At 37.3% G+C, this 25,806-nt stretch overlaps 3 protein-coding genes across 3 annotated transcripts; all 3 read right to left on the bottom strand.

Moving 5' to 3' along the window:
• Positions 1–949: 949 nt before the first annotated feature.
• LOC309496352 (uncharacterized protein) lies at positions 950–10,817 on the bottom strand. Its single transcript, XM_082166346.1, has 11 exons — positions 10,436–10,817; positions 10,110–10,297; positions 9,234–9,600; positions 8,960–9,151; positions 8,751–8,878; positions 8,118–8,259; positions 7,521–7,708; positions 7,258–7,414; positions 6,270–6,404; positions 5,888–6,079; positions 950–4,398 (listed from the first exon to the last, which is right to left on the bottom strand). Exons 1-11 carry the CDS (start codon positions 10,476–10,478, stop codon positions 4,271–4,273), a joined length of 1,860 nt encoding a protein of 619 aa, XP_082022472.1. The 5' UTR covers positions 10,479–10,817; the 3' UTR covers positions 950–4,270.
• Positions 10,818–10,941: 124 nt separating this feature from the next.
• gdi2 (GDP dissociation inhibitor 2) lies at positions 10,942–19,903 on the bottom strand. The gene is made up of 11 exons (XM_082167003.1): positions 19,748–19,903; positions 15,427–15,534; positions 15,242–15,341; positions 14,840–14,974; positions 14,067–14,265; positions 13,795–13,926; positions 13,553–13,652; positions 13,300–13,471; positions 12,491–12,635; positions 12,329–12,383; positions 10,942–12,245 (listed from the first exon to the last, which is right to left on the bottom strand). The coding sequence occupies exons 1-11, from the start codon at positions 19,790–19,792 to the stop codon at positions 12,090–12,092; spliced, it is 1,347 nt and encodes a 448-aa protein (XP_082023129.1). The 5' UTR covers positions 19,793–19,903; the 3' UTR covers positions 10,942–12,089.
• A 1,200-nt stretch (positions 19,904–21,103) lies between these two features.
• Positions 21,104–25,770, bottom strand: ankrd16 (ankyrin repeat domain 16). The gene is made up of 7 exons (XM_082167004.1): positions 25,306–25,770; positions 23,280–23,500; positions 23,151–23,193; positions 22,953–23,061; positions 22,698–22,859; positions 22,518–22,596; positions 21,104–22,249 (listed from the first exon to the last, which is right to left on the bottom strand). The coding sequence occupies exons 1-7, from the start codon at positions 25,638–25,640 to the stop codon at positions 22,095–22,097; spliced, it is 1,104 nt and encodes a 367-aa protein (XP_082023130.1). The 5' UTR covers positions 25,641–25,770; the 3' UTR covers positions 21,104–22,094.
• Positions 25,771–25,806: the final 36 nt, after the last annotated feature.

Below are 25,806 nucleotides of genomic sequence, written 5' to 3'. Positions count from 1 at the left end.
GTATATGTGTAGTCTATCCTACGCTGCTTCTACTCTCAGCTGGACAAAAAAACACATATTTCTGACTAGACATACAGTATACAATGACTTTGAATGGGTCTTGTCTACTGTCTCAACTCTGGACAGTTCTGTAGACAGTACATTAAAAACAGACGAGTGGCCTAGTGGTTAAAGTTTGATTTTAGATGGGGGCAAGACAAACTCCAGGGTGAAGCACTTAACCCCGTGTTGCTCCAGGCGGGCTGTGTCTGCAATTACTGACTTGTAAGTCACTTCATGCTACATGACAAGCAACCAAGATAAAAAAGATTCAGGCAACAACCTTTTCTGTCCTATAGCCTTTTGGCTTTCTACAAATATACCATGCAATTTACTCCAATGTGAAGATTCGGAATAAAATACTGTGATAGAATAGTAAGTAACATCACCAGATCATGTAAATGTTTCATGGGCACAAACGATGCATCACAACTATAAGTTTGTCTTAAGCAAGACTGGAGCGTGCAGTTTTCCAGCTGAGCTTGTCTTTCATGGCTGCGCTTCGTACACACACACATCTGTTTCTCATTGAGACGGAATTCCTGAGTGGATCTGAGGTGATTTGTGCCTGGGAGACACTAAAGACAAGAAGCGGACCGTCTCAGAACCAGAATCTGCTTCCTCATGCTTTCTTCCAACTTTGGGTTACAATCTTTTTCTTCATGTACGTTTGTTTTTACAACTTTCTGAAGCCAGTCTCTGGCAGAACAGCAGACCTTTGTTCCAGCACAAAAGCTGCTCACTTGTGTAATCAGGTGTGCTATTTTTCTTGAATGACAAGGTTCAGTGTCAACATGCAGTAGCAAAACAGCAACCAGCAGAAGACATAGTAGTGAGTCTGTTAAATGAACAGTCTCCTTTCAATGATGGGATGCTCAGGGGTCAATAGTCAGTGAGACATTCACCAGAGTGAGATCAGGTGCTTTTAATCAGAAAGAAGCATACTTTCGGTCACAAAGAAGCAAGACTATCTAGAAACAAAGAGAAACAGACTAATGACTCATATATAAAAGCTGCAGAGCCCCCTTGTTGCAACAAAGAGAAATGCAACTGAGAAATAGGTGAAAACATGAAGCTAGATGTTTATGAGGGCCAAAATTAAATAGGATTAAAACAATATCCTTGTCAGTTCTGTTGTTTTCTTAATGAGGAAGAATGATAATGGTTATTTTTGAAAGAAATTAATAGAAAGTTGAATAGAAAGTTCAAAAGAACAGCATTTATTTGAAATAGAAATCTTTTGTAGCATTATAAATGTTTTTACTGTCACTTTTGATCAATATAATATTCACTATCACTTAAAAAAGTATTAATTTCTTTCAAAAACAAAACATGATCCCCAAACAGTATAGTGTACATGCAGCAATTTATCTGCATATGCAATTCATAAATAGGCCTGTGAAGTAATTATAGATATTCATGAGGGCCAAAAATTATAGGAAGAAATTGGATTAAAACAATATCCTTGCTTGTTGTTTTCTCAATGAAGAAGAATGATAATTGTTTTATGGCTTATTACTGAATATCCTGATGGAAGACCGAACTTTATTACGAAGATGTAATAAAAATAAAAACTTCCTGTAAATATTTACTTCACAACTTAAATAATAATAACCAACAACAGTATTAAAACCTTGTAGCACCAAATATTTTAAGCTTGTGTATTCATGCCATGGAATAACCCATCCAAAAAAGCCCAAAATCCAAGAAACGTTGGCATATCCAAATTTAGGTTATCTAGTAGGTTACAGAACATCCATGAATTCCTCAATCTGCTTCAAACAATTAAGACTGGTGAAGATAAATCAACAATCCTTTAAAGGCTGTGAAGATGAGAGTCGGATAAGAAGAAAAAGAGCAGCATTCTTTTAATAGCAGCTGTCCTGTTTCTGTAAGCTTAATATCAGAAAAGGGTAAGCGCTCTAATAACAACATTCCAGCCGTGCCTCCATCCCGCTCTGCTTCAGGTCAGATCTAGCGCTCACGGGCTCGGGAAGAGGAACTCAGTGCTTGGACCTTGATCTATTTCTGGTCTGGCTGCTATTTATAGAACATTCTGTACTTTATAAGAGGAGGCCGGAGGAGGAACGTGGGATGTGAAGGGATCAGATGGATAAAGAGAACTTGGGAGAAGTGTGGGTCAAACTCACAAAACTAATCCTGACACCCTTTAAATGAATTAAGGGAAGGAGCAGCTGAGCCAGAAATCAATGGAACAAATCCCCGAATCGCTTTGGCTAAAAATAAAACAGTTTGGTAATGATAAATTGAAACTTAATAAGTTTTCTCTCTCATAGTGACAACATGAAATCTGGCTTGACCCTATTACTTTCGTGTATATTTTATATACATGCACTACTGTTCGAAAGTTTGGGTCAGATTTTATTTTATTTTTTTAAAGAAGTCTCTTATGCTCACGAAGGATGCATTTATTTAATAAAAAATACAGTAAAACAGTAATATTGTGACAAACTATTACAATTAAAAATAATTGTTTCTATATTAATATATTTTAAAATGTAATTGATGGCAAATGTGAATTTTCAGCATCATCACTCCTTCTAATATGCTGGTTTGCTGCTCAAGAAACATTTCTGATCATCATCAATGTTCAAAAACAGTTGCGCTGCCTAATAATTTTGTTTTCAGGATTCTCTGATGAATAGAAAGTTCAAAAGAACAACATTTATTTGAAATATAAATCTTTTGTACCATTATAAATGTCTTTACTGTCACTTTTTATCAATTTAATGCATCCTTGCTGAATTGAAGTATTAATTTCTTTCAAAAATATTACTTTGTTTGTGAGGTATCCTAATTCAGGAACTAAAAATTTTACATTTCATGACCCATTCAAATCCTGATGGATCATATCAAGTCCAGTCTAATGGAATATTCTGATTAATTAAAAAATATGTTACATTATGGCACTTCAATAAAAGTCGTTTCATGTTCTCTTTAATATCTTTTCCTCACTTCAGACAAAATCTGACCTGTAAGAACAGCAATTAAGAATATATACAGATTATAGCAAATCCTTTAGAGGAATTCTGAAATATAATGACCGGTGTACTAATATAACGGTACTAGAATCCAACGCAGCTTAAACTGGTTTCTGTCAGCGTCAGCGTGGCGCCACTATAACAGAACACAGACAACGAATGTGGCAGAACGGTGGTATAACTCAAGCTGCCCATGTCATAATATGAATGCCCATGCTTCCCTCAGGCCTGTGCAATAACACTTTGTTCAAGCCGTTGTGTTCCCCTATAATGAATCTCTAATAAGAGCATGAAGATGTTCACACGCTACTATCCAGCAATCCAGCAAAGCATAGTGACTAAATGTGCTTCTGGACTTCATTCAGTGGTCAGAGGAGTTCCTGAATGTAGACAGCTGCCAGATTAAGTGTTTCCTCTTTTTCTGTGTCTCCGTCTCCCGCTCTTTCTCTCTGGCAATATCTTGCATGCATTTAATGGTTTACATCAGTCCTAAATTGACCTCACACACAATAAGACAACATATTTTACATAAGTGCTATAATCAAGTGCTCCCTATTTACTGTAATCTACTGTGCTTCTGTTAATTATAAAAGACAGTCCACCAAAAACTGAAAATTCTGTCATCATTTACTCCCTAAAAAGATATTGTTTAAAATTAGTTTTTATCTCTCCATACAATGAAAGTCAATGGGGACCAAAGGTTATTTTGTACCCCATTGACTCTCATTGTATGGACAAAAACATAAAAAAGAAAAGGAAAAGAAAAACATTAAGAAATAAAGTCATACAGGTTTGGAACGACATGAAAGTAAGTTAATAATGACAGAATTTTTATTTTTGAGTGAACTATTCTTTTAAAGGGGAAGTGTGTAATTTCTGTGCCAATAGTTGCACCGTACAGAATTATAAGAATAATGATTAGAATACATTTTTAAAGACAGACGATAGTCTTTTCTTCCCTATTGTGACGTGAAATGGCTTCACAAACAAGAAAAAATGTAGAGTAGGACTTGAATTTGTCCATTGGGATTTGATTGGATCGTTGGACGGTTGTGGTTTGCTATTGATCGATCTCATGTGAGTGACAGGTTACACACTTCACCTTTAATGCTCAGTACTGATATAACTCATATTTGTTGTTGGAGAGTTCTTAATGTTTCAAGTTTTTGTACATTTGAGGTAAAAAGTCCATCTTTCCACTGCATCTGCGGACTTCTAACGGAAGGAGTTCATTGGTATAAGAGATAACGGATAATACGGTTGGGAATATCCAGTTTGGTCACCACGTCCACAGCTTTGGTGCCCAGGACGGTCCTCAGGGTGATACGGCTCAGCTGCTGCAGGGAAAGAGGGTTACCTGCAAAGACACACAATGCAATGCAACATTAAACACTTAAATCAATAACATGTCAATGCAATACCATTCATTTACACATGAAGAAGGTTTCGAACATCATGAGTGTGGGTAAATAATGATAGACCCTTTTTGGGTCAATATAATATTGGGTGGCCACCCTTTCACTACCACATAACATCCCCTGTATGTTGACATTGCCTTCCATAGAAACCAAACAAAAAGGGACAGATAAAAGAGAGCATTCTAGAAGATAAAACCTTGCTTGATAACATTTAAAATATGAGCATTCAAGATCAGGACCTCCTGTCATATCATTTTTGAATGTTTGCATTCTCAAATTCTTTTTTTTTCAGTCTCTAAGCGGCCAGGAAAATATTTATATGCTCCTAGGCCACGGATTCTCATTAATGTGGTTTACATTCTGAAGAGGGGCACTGGCACGTCGTGTATGGATGGTGTTGCGAATGAACCTTGCGGATGAGACTAATGATGGATTCCAGGCCAACCCCAGAATACAACTTTTAATCTCATCATCATAAACTTCATGTATTTGTTTACATCACACACCAAAAACATCCTGAGCAGCACCTAGGCAGCAGACCTGGCAGTGGATCACTGGATCCACAACACTTAACATTAACATAACAGATTTTATTTTTAGGCACATTTTAAAGATCATTGAAAGCATAGTGAACATACCAAACTAATAAACTTTGAATAGATTCCTCATGCAACACAAAGGCAGTTTTTGCTTTAATATTAAGCCATGAGCGCCATCTGCTGGTCACTTTCACTACTAGTTTTATTTTGCCTTTAAAAAAAATCCCATAAAATAACACACATATATATATATATAGTGACCAGAATAGAACATTTTATGTCAAAACATTTTGTTTTGTTTTTATTTGTAAATTTTATAAGTTTTATTTCCATATTTATTCTTTTTTTTCAATCCTGTATATTCAGTCAGCCTGTCTTATAAAGTAATGAATGTAAACCATATACATATCCTACAACATTGTAATCCATTTCAAAATGCAATTTGAAGTGCCCCTATTATGCTTTTTCAGATATTACCTTTCATGTAATGTGTAATATAGCTGTTTGTGAAAGTAAAAGGTCTGCAGCAGTTTCAAATGGAGTTAAATTATCTCCCAAATGGAGACAATTTAAATGGTAAATGGAGTTATTGTCTCCCAAAAGAAAGAACCTATTCTGAACTGCCTGAAACGAGTTGTCAGTAATTCCAGTCTTACTGCTTGAATCCAAGTATGTTTTCAACAAATTTGCATAATGCCAGGGTATGGTCTTTATTGGCTGCCCATGAACAAGGATGCCATTGTTACTGTTTGTATCACAGCTTCAGGGGCTGAAAATCAGATACGGTAATGGGTGTTCCCTTTCCGACACATGCTGTAGGTGGTCAACCAATCACAACAGACCTGAACCTTCAAAATAGCATAAAATAGCTGTTTTGATTTGAACTCACTCTCATAAAGCTGAAGGCAGTGCGCTGAGGGCGTATCCGGGCTTGTGTAGTCGACTGGCTTCCTATCATATTTGTCTCTGGCATAAATGTTGGCTCCGAACTCCACCAGCAGCTCAATCATGTCCACATTGTTGGACTTAGCGGCGTGATGCAGAGGCGTCTTGTGTAGCCTAGCGGCGTTCACTCGCACACCTGCACACAGGCATATCACACAGGACTGCTCTTCTGACTTTTTTCATAAACATTTCAACACCACTGTTCATGAAAAGCTTCACTTTGGTGATTTCAGATTTAAACTACCTTCTATAGTAGCACATTCTTCAATGTTTGCACACATGACAGAGCTCTTCACAGTCTCACAGCTCGTGGGATCTGGTTTTACCTGCATTCAGTAGCACCTTGACACACTCCAGGTGTTGTTTGGCACACGCCACATGTAGAGGAGTACCATAGTACAGGTCGTAAGCCTCAAGACTGGCTCCTTTCGCAATCATTAACCTCACACAATCTGCATTACCTGCAAAATACAGAATATTCTTACATTATATGATGGATAGACAATTATATCACTAAGAAAGTTTAGTTTATCAAAACAATTCTTCCTCTGTGAATGTATAAAATTATCTTGATTCTTTGATACTACAATAGTAAAATGTCAATATAATATATACAATTATATATAAGCATTATATAATATATGAGTGCATTATTTTGATGATTTATTTATTTATTTATATATATATATATATATATATATATATATATAGAGAGAGAGAGAGAGAGAGAGAGAGAGAGAGAGAGAGAGAGAGAGAGAGAGAGAGAGAGAGAGAGAGAGAAATCATCAAAATAATGCTTACTCTATGAATTTACACTAAGTTTGGAATAATTCATGTTCTAAAATCTCTTATGATCACCTAGGCTGTATTTTTTTGATAGAAAATATAGTAAAAACAGTAAGGTTGTGAAATATTTTTAGATTTTAAAACAACTGTTGTTTATATTGTATTTTAAAATATTTTTTAAATGTCATTTATCTCTGTGATGGCAAAGCTATCCTTCAGAAATCATTCTAACATGAGACTTTCAAATACATTAAAAGTACAAATTATTCCAAACGTTTGACTTTACACATTCTGTAATACTACAGAGATTATATATATAAGGTCAATAAAACACAAAATCGACAAAATAATTCTTACTCTATGAATTTGTAAGATTACCTGACAGATTCTGCAGTAATACTACAGAAAAAAAAGTCAAAATCTAATATAAAAATGTTTTTGATAGTCAGAACTATACACTATAAAATAAAATATAAATGAAATGAAATAAACTTTAAATACACTACAATTCACACCAAACCACCACACCTCCCATGCAGGCCTCATGTAGAGGGGAGGTGGTACGTGAGGTAAGGGTGGGGTTGATTTTAGCTCCATGCTCCAAAAGAAGCATCACACACTCGAAGTTCCCGATAGAGCAAGCTTCACATAGAGGAGTGCTACCGTCCACGTTCCTTGCATCAACCTGCAACACAACCCCAGACAGAGGGAACCTTTCAGATGGCAGTACTTACAATGCACTTGTTTGTCTCCCAGGCCTTCTATAAGAACTGTATGTGTGTGCCAGGTACCTGAGCCCCTGCGTCCAGCAGCAATCTCACACACTGGGTCTGTCCTCGTGCAGCTGCCTCATGGAGGGGAGTGATGGAGTCCACAGCCACAATATTCACTGAAGCTCCACTCTGAATCAAACTCTGCAACACTGACACCTGACCCTGATATGCAGCCTTATGAACCTCTGTCCTCTCTGCCCAGAAACCTATAGATCCACACACATATCAAATAAAACTGTTACCACAAGAGTCAAGTCACTCAACAGATCACTTCAACTCTCATATTCTATTGATGGATGATATATTGTTATGGTACTAATTTCAGTTTGTGCGCTAAAACTTAAATATTAAGCATTAATATATTGGTCATATCATATGGAGAAAACACCTTCATGTAAAAACATGACAGGTGAAGTGGTGTGACATGGCTCAATAATCAAGATATTCATTCCTTAATTTCTTACTGTATATATATATATATATATATATATATATATACATATACTGTTGCCGACATCAAGAATAACACTACGGTGTAAAATAAATATGATAATAGTCAACAGGACGACACGCTGTATGGACATTGCGGCATACACGCTTTCCTCGTGGACTTACCGATGTCACCGAAAAAATATGGTCGTGCTGTTTCCACTTCCATCTCTGCTTTATTACACTGGTGGACAGTAAAATTTAAACTAAACAGTTCGCTAGCCAACAAATTAAAACAGATATCATGCTGTTTAGAAATGCGGTACATACATCACGTGGTCTGTTCTGTTTTGGCACTTGCTGTGACGTTTTACTGTGAATGCTGGGAGTTGTAGTTCATTGCAAATGTAGAGAGGCCCACAAAAGTATTTGGACACAAATGTCTCAATGTCAGTTCATTAGAACATGTTTTTAACCTTTACAGACCAAGGGGCACGACATACCAGACGGCATAGTAATTAAGAACATTAACCATGCTTAATAGAAAGACATTTTTAGAAATTAATAGCTAAAGGTTTTCATGGGATCCACTTTCAGGGGCCCTGGTTGATAACCAAAGGCAATATGACTATATTAATAGTACATTTACATTGCAAAATATGTCAAGGCAATGTAGCACATTCATCATTATTAACACAATTAGACACACACAAAGTTAAATGCGTCACTCAGCTCACGAACTTAAGACTTTACAAACAACAGTCCATTATAGGCTTTTAAAAATAAAATAAAATAATGGGTCTCTGGGGAATATATTTATGATTTATAAGAGAGGTAATCAATGATGCGCTGTGAAATGTCCAGTTTGGTGACCAGCTCTAGAGCTCTGGTGCCCAACACAGTCCTCAAGACGACACGGCACAGCTGCTGCAGAGACAGAGGGTTACCTGCAGAAACACAGAGAACAGCAGATTAACAATATGATATAACAACAGTCATATATAGTGCCTATGCAGATTGTTACATACTCTCATAGTGCAGCAGACAGAGATTAGCAGGAGATTCGTGTTTTGTGTAGTCTCTAGGTTTGTGACCAATGTTATCGCTTATGTTGACATCTCCACCGAACTCCACCAGCAGCTCCACCAGGTCCTCTCTCTCTGCTCTCGCCGCATGATGCAGTGCCGTCTCATGGAACTTGGTGGCATTCACCTTTGCACCTTTAAGAGTTTGAAAAAATAACCATGCTGAATTATCTAAAATTGTGCAAAATAAGATAAACCAATAAAAAAAGAGCCTCACCTGCATTGAGCAACAGTAGGGCACAGTCAAAGTGAGCTTTAGCACAGGCAGCATGTAATGGCGTCCCAAAATTAATGTCAAAGGCCTCCAGCAGTGCTCCCTTAGCTATCATAAGCTTCACACAGTCTGGGTTACCTGCAAGAGATACACTCTCCGTAACCATCATGACAAAACACACAAGTCTGAACACAAAGCAATCCTCCTCCTGACCTCGAATACAGGCCTCATGGAGGGGGGAAGCCGTGAGGGCGGTCAAGGAAGGGTTGACAGACGCTCCATGATCTACCAGTAGCTTGACACTTTCTATGCTGCCAGCAGCGCAGGCGTGACAGAGAGGAGTACTTCCATGGATGGTGCGCACATCCACCTACACACACACACATGCTTTTATGTGGCTAAATGCTACACCTTTTGAATTATTATTTTACATTTTTATTTTAATTCCTATAAATGTAACCCTATCACTAAAAGAAAAGCATTTTTAGAATTCAAATAAATAAATGAATGAATAAATAAATAAATAAGGAAGCTTTATTTGTAATTGTTTATGAATCGTTTTTCCAAATAAGGGCATGCCCGGATATACATGTATGCGCTCATTAAAATACACCTGGTGTTAATCTATAAAAAGTTAGTGAATATAAATACATTTTGGAGTGATATTAGGTGTTTTCTAGCTGACTATTTGGTAAAAAAATATTATTTTTTTTAAATTTTCCACAAGTTAACATTTTTACTTCGCAGTACCTAAATCATTTGAGCCCCATCCGTAGAGCGTTTTTGTTTTTAAAACATTGGTGCCATTTTAATAATTAAATACATAAAACAAACAACTGTATTTATGAATCGTTTTCAGGAAATTGGAACTCAACCCACCTGAGCTCCTGCCTCCAGCAGTATTTGAACACAGTTTGGATGGGCTTGGATGCAAGCATCGTGTAGAGGAGTTAAGTTATCCACAGTTACGATATTAACTGATGCTCCAGCTTCTATCAGCTGCTTTAACTGCAGAGCTCGACCCAGAGACGCAGCCTCGTGTACCGGCGTACGATCAGCCCAGTGACCTAGAATTTTCCCGTAGGTGTGTCAGTAGATCTTATAGTAAATATAATTTCACATTCTATTACAAAAAAATGTTAAGCAATTACAAGGACAGGGAGTCTGTTATGTGTCAGACGCAATATTATAGGACACATACTCACCGATGTCACCATAGAACGTTGATCTGGCAGCGGTAATTTCCATAATTGGATAAACTTACCGGAAATTCAACAAATATTATTTATAAAGCATGCGAACAACATGCTGACAAGGTAAAACTCGAGCTATATTTAGAGAAGCCGCATCTGTGGTTTGTTATGATTTGCGACACTACGGATCGAATTACGGCAAATAGGCAACGAATGCTGGGAGATGTAGTTCCGCTACGTTACCCCTCACTCCCATAAAATAGCATAAACTCGATATTAATACTTTTTGACTATCAAATAACCCTTCTGCAATGTCTTTAATGTTAATTAAAAAAACGGCTTACAAAAACCCTGACATTTCATATCATTATTCTTTGTATGCTTTTGAAATATGGATTACCATTAATCTTAAACATTTTTATAAAAAATAAAACTATGAATGAATATAATGGATTTTGGAGTGATATTAGGTATTTTGTTTCATGATGTATTTGGTAGCAATAAAAACACACAGTCAGTTTTCCACAAGTTAACATTTTTACTTCGCAGTACAGAAATCATTTGAGCCCCATCCGTTGAGCATTTGTTTGTTTTTTTAAAACATTGGTGACATTTTGCACAGGGCCCCGGTCATGTCAATACTGCCATAGACATTTTGGTCCTTGCTAACATGTCAGAGCCGTTGAGAAGAACTCAGCAGACACTGGCACTGCTCCTCTCTCTGCTCTGAAGTGAGGGAGAAGGAGAGCTCCCTAACACACACTAGACAAGCAGATTCCAGACTTACAGTTAAGCAGCTTTTCCTGCTGATGTGTGATAACCTCCGTGTAGTGGCCTTAGAATCACGGATAACCCATCAGAAAAGAGATGCAAGGCAAAGCTGAAAGAAAACCCGGGCCTTCCAACAAGTAGCACAATTTACAGCTAATAGGGGGGTCAGTTATGTCAAATCACATGAGCATATTGCAAAACGAATACTGTGTGGTTGGACACGGATTACATAAAAGATTATCTAAACTTTGTGTGCTTGATACTTCCCTTCGATCTGTAAACACAGGAAATTGGAGAAATATAGCCAACTCAGGATACTAGTATAAGCACCAGTTGTAATTTGTAGGAAAATAGAATAATGAATAATCCCTGGAAGTTATCTCAGAAGTAAATAGCTTCTTTTAAAAATAAAAACGTGCTGTTAAACCGGACCAAACTCGAAACAGATCAATTCGCAATTTTGCAAACCCAATCCCCCTCTGCTTTAAGGTTATCTTCTTTACAGCCAACACCAATACATTTAAAAAATATGCATTTCTTCATCACTTGAATACATCTGTTAATTTGGCATCTTTGGACTTTTCATATCCCATGTCTAAGCAGGTTGAGAAAGATCACATGATGGAATCTAAATACAGGGCATTGATAAACAATCAGTGCAAAATGGATCTTGTTTCCTGATTATAAAAAGCAGACTGGCAGAACCTTCCCCCCTTCTCCCCCCAAAAACGCTAAATTTGTATAACGGTTTACATGAAATTCCATTATGGGCAAAACATACAGTTGTATAGCCAGCTCGCCCAATTTGGTTGCCATTTTTTTCTTTTCTTTTTTTTTTAAACATTAAGATAATGATCATCTGAATATCTGATATTCAAGAGCAGCTGGAGCTAGTTTACTGGTCAGCAGCGTCACCGAAGATGTCATTCTTCTTGCGCTCCATTTCAGCAAAGTCAAACTCTGTGCCCGTCATTCGCTTGTAGATGTCTTTGATATCGTCACAGGTCGTCTCGAAGTGAGTCGTAGCATCGTAGGAGCGAGAGATGAAGACCTGGGTGCAGATAAATACAAATGTATCTTCAAAGTACTGTAATCACTCTTTGTATATCAAGTGAGCACAATGTAAACACTTACCTGGCTGTCAGATCCCAAGTCAGTTGGTGCATACTGATCACTAATGCTCACAAATCTGCAAAAAGATCACATACAGCAAAATTATTATTTTTTATCTGATTGCTTTTACATCAAAGTAAGCTTTAGATGTCAGCGAGCGCATGCAGACTCATGCAAACGTACTTCTGCTCAACTGGTTCCAAAAGGTCCAGGGCTGGTTTGATCTCTTTCTCGGGGTCGTTGGTCTCCACAGTGGTGCTGACGATGGCTACGTATTTACCCTGGGCTGCCACGTTGTGTGCGTAAGAGATCATGCACACATAGATATCTAAAAGAAGAATTTAATGTACAATAATTTATTGTTTAATGTTTGAAGTCAGTCATTTTTATTCTCACCAAGACTCCATTTGATCAAAAACAGTACATTTGTGAAATTTAAAATACAATTTAAAATAACTTATATATGTTAACAAATATATGTTAAAATGTAATTGATTCATGTGCTGACAAAGCAGAATTATCAGCATCATTACTCCAGTCTTCAGTCACAGGATCCTGCAGAAATCATTCTAATGTGCTGATTTGCTGCTTAAGAAACATTTCTTATTATTATGTTGAAAACAGTTGTGCTGAGTAATATTTTTGTGGGAACTTTGAAACTTTTTTTCAGGATACTTTTATGAATAGAAAAATTATAGCATTTATTTGAAATGGAAGTGTATAAATGTCTTTACTATGCATTTTTGATACAGTTATCAATTTATTTTTCAATGAATGAAACTTCATTCTTTGTTTCTTTTTTAATTAGTTAGAAAAAAATTTATTTTTACTTAAGACATTTTTGAACGCTGCATGCCATCATTTTAAATGCGGTAATTTCTTAATAAATTTCACTTTTAAACTAAAAGACTATTCACAACAGAAACTTTTTTTATTGTGGAAATAAAATTGCTTTGAAAAACACAGAAATTGAGGCTTCCTGTCAGACTAACCGTGCTTCCTGTTGACCTGGTTCTGAGGGATGATGATCTGGCAGGAGTTAGCATCGCTGGTGTTCTTGATAGGGTGGTTCATGATGCAGATGACCCGCATCACCTGACCCACCTTGTTGACTCGGTCCATGACATAGCTGGGGTCGCAAATCAGCTGCTTGCAGCGAGCGATCTGACAGTGAAGAACAAACAACATTAAGTCACAGCACATTTAAAGATAAATCAGATTTCACACAACTTGCAACAGACTCACCTCTCCCTCGGATTTGACGCCCACCACTTTGCCGTTCTCTACAACAATTTCCTCAATGGGTTTGTTCAGCATGTAGGTTCCTCCATAAATGGCACTTAATCTGTGAGTGACAAAAATAAACTACTAGTGCACGTACAGAGTAATCTAAGCACACTACACACAGACACATTTACAATGCTGTGAATCTATTAATGAAATTAGTAAAAATATCAGTGGCAGAATAAGTAGTTGGGGAAACTCACCTGGCGAAGCCTTGGGGCAGCTCTCCCAGGCCATAGAGAGGGTACAGATATGGACTCTTTCCGTACCTCGCCAAAGACTCACTGTACAACTTAATCCTGTTTATCGTCTCCATGCAGGGCTGATCCAGGTAGCTGGACAGATAGGAAGCACAAACACCACAGCTTTAACTTCAAGGGACAAACAAGCCTACAAGGTTTTTTTTGCAAAAAAAACTAATTCCCAGTGTTGTAAGAGAACTTTCGGCAAAAATTAAGATGAGTTTTTGACTCACTCGTCTGTGCGGTAGAGTGCGAGAGCGTGGCCGGTGAAGTCGACAACATCCTGTCCGAGGTCGAACTTTTTGTACACATCTCGCATGGTGGTCTTTTTAGGGTCAACTCCCTCCAAGGTCTTTGGGTCGTTTTCATCGAAGTTGGCAACGAACACGAGGAACTTCCTGAATCGCCTTTTCTCGAAAAGCCCCATGAGGCCTGCGAGAATGAATACGTGTTAAAATATTTTTATAAAAAAATTTAATTTTCTCCATCAGCTCCATGACAGCACACACTATGTTTGGGTGGATGAAAAACATGCTAGCATCTCTCAGTTTTTGCTCAAATTTAAGAGGAACAACAGAATTGTTATACACGTCTGCGTCATGGTATAAAATTTAGTTACAAGGGAAGTAGGGCGAGACACCCAAAATCTGCACTTCACTGTAATTCCTCTTGCACTTATATTAACACCATGTCATCCATTCAGGCCACGGTGGTTTGGTTCAGATAATAAACCACTCCAGCCCAGTTGGCTATAGTCTCTGCCTCAGACGGCAGGACCATGGGCCGCCCACAGCCTGTTCACTGACCATCGGATGAACATTGAATACAAAAATGGCAAGAGCTGGCTTAAAATCACCAGTTTCAATGGGATCCTTTTGGCAGTCAAACAGGAAAAAAAAAGAAGAAATCCCAGAAGAAAAATCTCTGCTGCATTTGCAAAGTATTGGGCCTTAAATCTTATTTGTTCTTAACTTTAGATTATCAGAACCGTACAAATGTCACTTACTTGATGCCAGAGCTTCAGTCTCAGTGGAGGGCACTTTGTAGATGCTGCCCTTTTTGTAGACAAAGCTGCCCTCAATCACTTTGAAGTCTAGGTAACGTGTCACCTGTGTGATCAGCAGCATACGCACCAGCTGACCTATGAATCCGAAAAAGACACAAATGGCAAACAAACTGATCAAAATAGCAATGCTGACTTATTTCCATCCATTGATGTTTTGTATTCTTGAAGTATTTCAAAAGAGACAGAAAACTGCTAAGCAACAGGATAAGTGTGGCCGAGGGATCCAGCAGCGCCTGGTGCAGAGCGATCCAGAACGTGCTGTGTATTTGGCCGAGATTACAGATTCCAAGGAGTGAAGACTGAAGCGTAAATTTAGAGTGGGATGTTGTTGTTGCTTCTTACCGTTGGCCATTAGAAACTTGGGAATGAGGTCAACGTTCCAGTCGCGGCCCTTTCCCATGGACTCAGGTGGGCTGCCAGGAAGGCTGAAACGCTTGTACAACTGTGAGCAAACCAAGAGACAAATGTTAGCATCTGTGGAGATATAAAGAAGAGCTGTGGGGTCAGTAGGTCAAACGGCGACTTACATCCTCCAGAGGGGTGATGGAGGCACTATCCCCTCCATAGTAGGAGTTCCTGTCCATGTGCAGCACCTTCTTCCCCTTCACGGACATGATCCCGGACAGGATGCATTCCTAGAGGAAACGCATGAATGCAGCTTCAGTACAACATATCTCAGACACGAGACAACGATGACCCCAGGCATTTCAAAATGTAGTCATGATTTTCATAATATAATGAACAGCAGTATTCTAGTGGTTTTGAAGCAGGCTGTATCTCCATATTACATAAAATATAAATTACTATGTCTTACTTAGACAAAGGGTGCATTATTTGTTTTACAGAACCAATCCAAGCAGGTTAACATCCAGCAGACATGCCTTTAAAACAAGCCTAGCACTTTTTTTTTTTTTTTTAACTTCTTTTCAGTGGCAGTGTGGAGTAGGTGAAAGGGACAACAGAGGAACCTAAGCTTTACAAGAATTCCACAACTATAACAGACAGCTTTACTCAACATAAACTGTAGAACACGGTTGCAAAAACAACTTAACCTAGTTACTGCAGGATAAATTACACAGAAGTGTAGAAATGAACTGAGCAGCTCCCAGTGAACACTCCCAAAAAATAAGATTTGAGATACTTACAACAGGATAAACAACCCATTTAAGGGTTGTTATGTTGGTATTATGTTTATATTATTACAATATTTATTAATATTTTTAATTAGCTTTTATTTTTCATTTGATTTGATTGATTAAGTTTTGAAATTGTATCTACTTTTGAATGTCACATACTTTTTTAAATATTTCTATTTATTTGTTGTTTTCAGTTTTAATTTAAGTAATTTTAGTAGGTCAACTTTAAAAGATTTTAGTTAGTTGTCAAGACTACATTTTTAATTCTCATTTAGGTCCTTCATCTAATATTTTTTATTTCAGCTTTATTTCAAGTAACGTAAAAAGTTATCAATAACAACACTGTTCATAACATCTTAACAACGCACATCACATAGAGCTTTGTACAGAGAAATGCTAAAGAAAGATGACAAACATGGAGGTTTAAAGATATGCTAAAACATTTTTCTCTCAAAGGCCATAAACATTTAGAAGCAACGAACCAACGGATCATGTGATGGTGTGGACTTTACCCACAATGCAGGCCAATGAATGACAGTTCACAATGACATGTACTCAAAACGTTTAACAAAAGTAACTCATTTTCTGGCAAGCAACAACATTGTTTTCTTCATTACGAGCTACAAATAATTTGACTTCAAATGTCCTGATATTGCATGAGAGACCTATCCGAGCCAAGGTCTTAACATTACAAATATGTATGCAAATACCTAAACAAGACAACGGCTGCTCTGCATCATGATGCTAAGACAGGTTAGGATGGGCTACACACAATAAGACCTACATTTCAGCTAATCAAAGTAGTTGAATACATGGCATTATACTACTAGAAGCAGAAAACTTATGTAATGTTTACATAATTTTTAATTCACAAACCCCTTGCTCTATGAAGGAAAATGATGCCCGACACAAACCCTAACTAGTAAAAACGTCTTCGAACATCACCCGGTCAGTGCACGCCAAGGTAGTTGTTAAAAAAAGGCTTGCTTTTCAGCTTTTTTTTGGTCTTGGAGGGTAACAAAAATGCTGTTTAACACAAAAGGCAGTTTCTCATGCCCACAAAATCAATGTCCATGACTCAACTGCTCTCAGCTCAAGGGATGAGTCATTTCAAAAGGAAAATCTTATAACAAAATGACTTTAAGCAGCAGTAAGGGTTAAATGTTAACATCCACTGTAAAGTGTACGGTTCAGCCGCATGAGTGAACACCACCTGCTTCTCCTTACTAAAGAATCAGGCTGCAGTCACATGAAAGGCCCTAAGAAACGCTCATAACATTTTTATTGCATCCCTCTTTCATGGCGTTAAACACCTGCTGGGATCCAGCATTCTGGCTTTAGATAACGCCGTCAGCTTGTTATCATTTTAAAAATCATCACGCTCCAGTTAAACACTTCTCCCACTATTCCTGCAAAAGCAAACTCAATCATCCAGTAATTGATGTCCCTTTTGTTTGCCGCCTTTGCCTGTAAATCCACTGCAGATGATTCATCACAATTGATTTAGCAGAGAAAGATGTGTCTACACAATATGAGACAGTATAGCTGCCAATAACAAGAGAAGAAAACAGTGCAAAGACAGTGACAAAATGTAACAAGTGTTTTACTATAAATTTACTATCACAATAAGACGCCGGTATAAGAATTCCTATTATTGCATGTGATAAAATGGACAAGAAACTTGTGACATTTGTTCTATTAAATCTCGGAGCGGTTTAAGCATCAACGCTCCTAACTTCCAGCCACTACACCGGCCTGCTCAGGCTAAATGGATTACGCAATAAGCCATGTAATACCAGAGCTGTACTGTGCTCAGAGACTGTAGCCACAGGAACTGTGAGGAATTCCTTATAAAACATCCGAGACGGGAGCATTGTTGCCTTTTTAATCGCTCATATGCCACCCTCAGCTTACCATTCGTGTCTGATTTGCAGAACTTAAACATACGACGTCAGTCTCAGTTCCTCTATAAAGCAAACCAACGCCTATCTCTAGCTTTACTGATAGCCTAAAGCACCTCTGAACAAAAACGTCCTCTGTTCACTTCCCATATTTCCTGTTTTAGGGGAACCACTTTAAACTCATTACACGAATCCAAACCAATAAAACGTGCATATTCAATATCCACAATCAATAAATCTTTTTTTGTGCACCCTTGAGTCTGCCAGGATTAGTATGGATCACAGTTCAAAATCAATACAAACTTAATGAGACTACAAATTAACTGAAGGCATGAAAACAGAAGATCCCCCTTTTTTGACCACTGTGACGTATATTAAAGTGAAATGGCTTTTCGAACAAGAAAAATGTACGGTGGGACTTGAATTTGTTTATAGGGAATTAAATGGATGGTTGTGGTTCGTTATTGCAGTGATCTCATGTGAGTGACAGGTTGTTGCACCAAACACATCATTAGAAAAGAGATGTCACTGCAAGGGAAAGTGCACTGTATGGCTAAATCATATACAAATACTGCAGTATTCCTTCAAATTTTTTTTTAATTTTTATTTCATGGTGACTTTAAGAAGTCAAATAAACAAAACTGTTTACTTAATCTTGCTTAAACCAAAAGGAAGCAAAATATTCAGGGACAGTCCCACCAAACAAATGACTGACCAAAAAGCCCAGTACAGTAGCAGCCGGGAATCATTTTCATCATGAGGTTTTCCCCTGGTGCATAATATCTAGATCATTATTTACAACAATGTATACTATGAAGAGTGTAATTTTGCAGCTAAGAGCCCAGCAGATCTGTTTTATCATAAGCATGCATCATCGTCGTCTGTATTATAAGCATAAAATAACTTCCTGACGAATAAACAGGCCTTTAAAACATTGTAATTGAATATGCAATGAGGGTTTTCTGTTTGACTTGAGGGTGTGGTTGTTTACTGACCTTTATTGACGCAATAAGTAATCCCAAACTCGGTTTATTCTGTTATTTCATTTCGAAGGAAAATATGAAATAACCCTCAACCCTTAAAATAACCATGAAGTCAACCTCGTGTAAAAAAAATAACACCTCAACAATGAGGAAGCCATTGGTAACATCATACGCTACGTTTTGAAAAGTGGAGGAAAATACTGCCTGCAAACTATTTTCTATTAACTTAAAAGAATAATAAAAACACTCTCCATAAGTAATTAGTGATCATTTATTAGCTAGACACAGCGCAAGCTGTCTTGTTGGCACTGTCAAAACATGAAAGCCGCAATACAAGCACGCTATCTGGTCTCAAATATCACACTAAAATAACAAAAACACAAGAAGAATCTTGGTGCGTTATTAGCATGATATAAAATAACATGAAAAGCGATATAAAATACTCTTATGTAACGTTAGTCACAAGCCACCGTCAAATTTGTAACCGAGGCCTGTGAGATAGCATTAGCCGCGGCTCTGAGCGCCAATGGACAACTATAACTGATGCTAAAGTTAGCATAGAAGCAGATAAGCACATCACGCACAGTTCTAACGAATGTCTCTTAGCTCGAGGCTAACATTAGCAGTGTAGCTAATTAGCATATCCGATAGAATAAGATTGGCTGCTGATTAGCATGATGCTAATTTTAGCATGTTAGTAATTAGCCTCCTAAAGTGAGCGGTACATTCAGAGCAACGCCTAGCAAGATCGAAACAGACTCTGTTTCTTTTCTACACATCTTTACATCAAGCAAGCGTGCGTATTTGGATTAGATGATATTCTGATACCGTTAGCCCGGTTCCCAACACGATAACGTCGTATTCTTCATTCATTTTTCCTCGTCTTTAATCCCCTTTTCCTATGCGTCGGCGCGAAGAAAATGGAGATCTTGCAAAGCTGGAAATGAAAGAAGTGCGATGTCACGTCACTCACAGAGGGTGTGGCTGAAGTGGGCAGGGCGTGCGAGTTTACGCGTTCTGAGATGCGATTGGTGGACTGTGTTGTCAATCACCGAGAGTGAATGCGCGCCCCTGATCGATTCATCCCAGTGACTCGAATATTTTGATACGTTCACAAAAATATATAGGCTAACATACGTAAAGTAAAATTTATTTAAATTGTACCAGACATTAGATTGTTTTCTACTGACTTATGTTAATAAAGCTAAGACAATAAATTGACAATATTTAGCTGTTGTAAAATATAAGAGGCATACCTAGATTATGCGAATATGGATGTAAATGCTTTGTAACTGATTTCCCTTGTTGAAAACTCATTAAAAATATCGTTACGCCAATAGGTGACGACTACTTGGCGTTTGAGTGAGTCATGAAATCGTTCATATATGAAACACAAGTTACCATAATGTGTAAATTAAGGCTACCAAATAGCTGTAAAGCCAAGTTCATAGGTTTCATGTCATATGAAAAGGCACAAATAAATAATTTAAATAAACCACATGACTTGACACACCACATGATTTAACCAAATTTAAATTTCTAATAATTATAAGTTTATTAGAAATTCTTGATCAAATGAGGCTGCAAAGATATAGTTTCACTCTATGATTCTTTCTCATTTCACATATTGTTTGACAAGCTGGTCTAATACACATTTCATAGCTCTAAAACAATTGGAATTATTATACAAACAAGCACTTAAACATTTTAAATAATAGCTTACTTGGCTGGGAAAAGCTCATTAAGTTGGATGTTTGTTCATAAGTAGTTCATAAGATTATGTATGGTTTAGCTCCTCCTCCTCTGGCTGATTTAATTCATTTTAAAATGTTTGAAAACAGAGTAACTAGAAGTGCAACTAGAGCGGATTGGATAATTCAACGTAGGAAAACTTCTTTGGTCAAGCTGTTTTTTTTCATTCAGAGCTTCACATCAGTGGAATCCTATACCACAATCAATTAGAGAATGCACATCGTTTAACTCATTTAAGTACAATTTTAAGAAATGGCTTCTTCAAAATCAACAATTAGAACATTAATGTTGCTACCTCTATTATTAAAACTGATAATTTCATTATTATTATTATTTAATCCATAACAATACCTTGTCTTTTTTTCTTTTTATATAGATTCATGTACACTGTCCCTTTTTAAAATAAATAATAAATGACTTTCATAAAAAGCATTTATTTTGTAACTTTGTATCTCCAATTAAAGCTGCAGTCCGTAGCTTTTCCTCTTTGTCGCCATCTCTGGTTGAAATCTGCAATTGCAGTCATTCGCGGAATTATCAACTTTACGTGAGTTGTGCCTCGACACGGCACAGCGCGGATGAACACAATGTTTTGAGGAGAATGTGTGGATACTGTCATTCAGAATCACAGATTCTACTTTTTGGAAGTATGATCAACATAAGAGTTTTCACCGGAAAATGTCATCTAAATAAGTAAGTAACATCCACTTTGTTCTGAGTCTGACCAACTAAGAAAAAAAAAAAAACATTGCAGTAAATCGCGCTGATTAAATCTAACGATCGCTTCATATCACGTTTAAATATCCGTAAAAGCTACGGACTGCAGCTTTAATTGGAGATACAAAACCGTGCAAATTATACTTTGTTCTCAAATTGTTAATGTTAATAACATCAGCATTGCGTGACTACATTTAATGACCTTCTGATATTTATCCTCGTTTTCGCACGGGTCGGTTGCAGTCTCTTTTTTTCTGTAGCCACTCGAAGTCCGAACGAAGTCTGTTGCATTTTACAGCGAGTGAATCTCGTCTCTGGTGATTGTCGTTTTAACCTTTCTGGATCCGCCATCAAATTAATAAGTTTATATCAAGTGCTGTGAGAAAAGGCTATAAATATCCACCTCCAACATCCTCACACGCAATATAGCCTACTAGCCGAGACTCCTTCTTTATGTGTACAGATGTGACGTAATGACGCAAAGACATGCTCGAATTTCCCGCGGAAATCCACCAGTACCACTGGAATTAAAAACATTATTACGAGCTTACCGTTTTGAATCGAGCTAAGGCAAGCAGAGAGTTTTGAACACTGGCTGGTTATGTACTTGCTCAATTTATTTGGGGTTATTTTTAATCCAAAAAAAGTTACGGACTGGAGCTTTAATGTTCATTCAAAGCAATTATTTATTCATTTGACACAGCGATTACATTTCAAGACTTTCAAACACTTCTTTAATGTTAGTTTTTATGGCATACTGTCTTGCTGTATTGCCGGTGTTGTCTTCAGTATCTCTGAGTCCCAGCTGCAGGAGTGTCTTAACGGCGTCCGCATGCTGGCCAATGCAGGCCACATGTAGAGCTGCAAACATTTCAAAAATATTTTCACTTTGCTTTCTAATGAAAAAGATCCCAATTATGGCATCTCCTTAAAGGTATAGGGGAGGATGTTTTACTTCCTGGTGGGTAACCTATACTATTGGTCCTCCTAATTGTCAATCATTCTGGTGAATCAATCAAACTTTTCAAAAAGTGGAGAGGGCGGGTCTTATCTAAAATTTGGAAAGATCCTCCGCTATACCTTTAAGGTGGCATGCAGTGAAATACACTGTAAAGTGTCCTCCTCCTACCTGATCTTCCTTTTGTGTCTCTTGCATGAAGATCAGCGCCCAGGGAAAGCAGTGTTTTTATGGTGCTTGTGTGACCTTCCTGAAAAATGAGCATCGAGATTGAAGCCAGATCAGAAGAGGAAGCTTTCTGAAAGTGTTATCTTATATGTGGTTCATGTTTAATGCAACCGGTGATATAACCTTAGCAGCATAGTGCAATGCAGTCAGATCCAGTTTTGTGGCTCTTGAGTTTATATCGATACCAAGGTGACGCACAAGGAAAGAAAGTGCTTCTTCTTGAGCAGTAACAGAGGCCTGGTGAAGGGGCTGCGCTCCGAGAATATCTACTGCTGAGGGACATGCCTAAACCAGATAAACGAGTACATAAACATGCTCACTTCTAATAAAAAAACGAAAAAAGACATGAGTTAATGATATGTCCAAATATGTGCGTACCTGGTGATTCTCAAGGAGCAATTTAGCAATAGCTATGTGTCCATTCCTTATGGCATCCATAAATGGTGTGACTCCACAACTGTCCTTCCCATCAGGCTCATAGCAACAACTGAATTAACATGCAAACCATGTGAGCTACAGTATTTAATAAGGACCTGTGCTGTGCTATTCACAAAACACACTCAGACTCAATGTTACCTTTTAAGCAGAATCTTCACTGCATCCTCACAGCCGTGCATAGCTTTGGTGAGAAAATGGTATGGAAAAAAGATACATAAATGCATCATATGGCAATTTGATAACACATTAATTCCTGTGCTTCCATACCAGCCGTGTGGAGGGGCGTCCTGCCAGTCTTGCTCTTTGTCTTCCAGACCTCAGGTTTGGCCAGTAGGAGGTGGTGTATGATGGCTGGATCTCCTTCTCTGCATGCAATGTGGAATGAGTTCCATCCATCCTTGTTCTGCAGCATTGGGTCAGCACCGTGAGCCAGCAGCTCCAGGACGACCTCAAGGTTTCGTCGGGTACAGGCCATCATAAGAGGGGTCCTAGAGAGGTTAAAAGTCAGTTTTGTTCAAACTCAGCAAAGCTGAACAAGAATAAAGAGCAGTGTTGTTATTGTTAACTAAAATTAAAACTAAAACTATAAAAAAAATAATAATACTTTTAACTTTTTCATTAGTTGAAATTAAGATGAAATAAAATAAATATACATATTAGATAAAAACTTAAAAAACAGACGAAAATGAGAAATTGCTCAAATTTAAAATATAAATAAATACTACAATAGTATATAAATAATACTAAAATAATACTGATGTACATGTGAAGAGTATAAAAATAATCACTCAAAAATAGACTTCACTGCCCATAAATATATGTGCTCTAAACAATTTATACTTTGAGTGCAAATTTACAAAAACCGCTTCATTTATTCATCAAATGATTCAAAATTTATTTACTTTTCATTTTTGGACACATTTTAGCTATTCTTTTAATCTAAAAACTGCATATTCCTTAAGTAGCATACTTTTCATTGTATATTTAATTTTATTGAATCTGTTTAAAATGTAAATAAATACACTAAAATATGTATATTCTACTATAGTAATTTTATATTTTAGCTTTGATTTAAAATTTTAGAAATTTCGTTATATGCTTTTGTATCAGAACCATTCACTGTTGGTAACGGAGTTCGTCAAGGTGGTATTTTATCACCTTTTCTGTTTAACGTGTATATGGATGACTTGTCACAACAATTAAATAAATGTAATACAGGATGTAAGATAGGCAATACTCTCACTAATCACCTTATGTATTCAGATGATTTGGTAATCATTTGCCCATATAGCGCTGGGTTACAACAACTGTTGAAGGTTTGCTCTCAGTACGGTGCAGATTTTGATATCAAATATAATGCAAGTAAGAGCAATATCATGATTGTTAGAAGTAAAGAAGACAGGAAATTAGTATTCCCTGATTTATTTTTATCTGGTACTGCCCTTAAAGTGTGTGATGAGATTAAATATCTTGGCCATCATATTGTAAATGATTTATCGGATGATAAGGACATCAACAGACAGTGTCGCAAGATATATGCTCAGGCTAATGTGCTTGCAAATTTGGCATGTGTTCTGCTTATGTTAAGGTAGCCTTATTCAAAGCATTCTGTACACCACTTTATACTGCCCACTTGTGGCGGTCTTACAGCAAAAAGAACATGCAGAGACTGAATGTAGAGTATAATGATGGCATGAGACTGCTTCTAAAACAACCAAGATGGTGCAGTGCTAGTCAAATTTTTGTTAATGTTGGTGTGCCTACCTGTTCTGCCTTAATAAGAAACCTTATTTTTCGATACATGTGTAGAATGTCTGCCTCTGAAAACAGAATTATACAAGCTTTAGCCCATTATGATTTTAGCTCTGTCATGTAGGCTATACATCTAGAATGTAGAGACATTGGCGTTCCTGTTTGTATATTAAAAGTGAAAGTAATTGACCTTTTATTAATTTATTTCTATGTACTGTATATTTATTGCTAGGTTGTAACTATTGTCATTTTTTTAAAACTTGTACTATGGACCTTCCATTTTGAGTCCTGAATAAAGTCATTATTATTATCATTTAAACTGCGGCAGGCATGTGTTTTGTGAATTAGGATAAAAACATTTCCTTCGAGCCGGATTCGAACCAGCGACCTAAGGATGACAGCGTTATACCTCTACAGTCCTCCGCTCTACCAACTGAGCTATCGAAGGCGTTAAGGGCCATACAGCTGCCTGATTCGATATTACAGTCACTCCTACATGCAAATTCGCGCAATTTTTTTTTTTTTTTTTTTTTTTACGTACCAGTCTGCTTTCTTCAAACTGTCTACTTTCGCTCCCCTGGCAATGAGATACCGCACACACTCACAATGACCCATGGAAGAAGCCTCATGCAGAGCTCTCTTGTAGTCGCTGTTGTACACATCAATGTCCATGTGGAGCTCCTCGACCAAATAACGCAAAATGTCCATGTGTCCATGTCTGGCAGCATAGTGCAGTAAAGTATCTCCAGATTTTCCAAAATGAGTACAGATGACAGACTGCTTGTTTACGTGCTCATTGAGTTGCTGTTTAACTGTGCAAAGCTCTCCATGTTGAATTGCTTTGATTAAGTGTTTTAATGTGCTTTCTTCCTCCATTTGGCTCAATCAAATCCTGTTAAATAGACTACTTTAAAGGTTAAAAATACACACGACAGTGATTAATTACTGGTGAAATGATAACAACAGAGACCTCCAGTGTGATTACTGCGTGGTCGGTCGGTTAAAATGTGACGACGAGACGAACATTAACATTTTCTTCAAA

Source organism: Leuciscus leuciscus (genome assembly GCF_965113295.1).
Source record: "Leuciscus leuciscus genome assembly, chromosome: 4".
Lineage (NCBI taxonomy): Eukaryota > Metazoa > Chordata > Actinopteri > Cypriniformes > Leuciscidae > Leuciscus > Leuciscus leuciscus.
The sequence above is the reverse complement of the archived record's forward strand: the minus strand, read 5'-3'. Positions and strand labels throughout refer to the sequence as shown.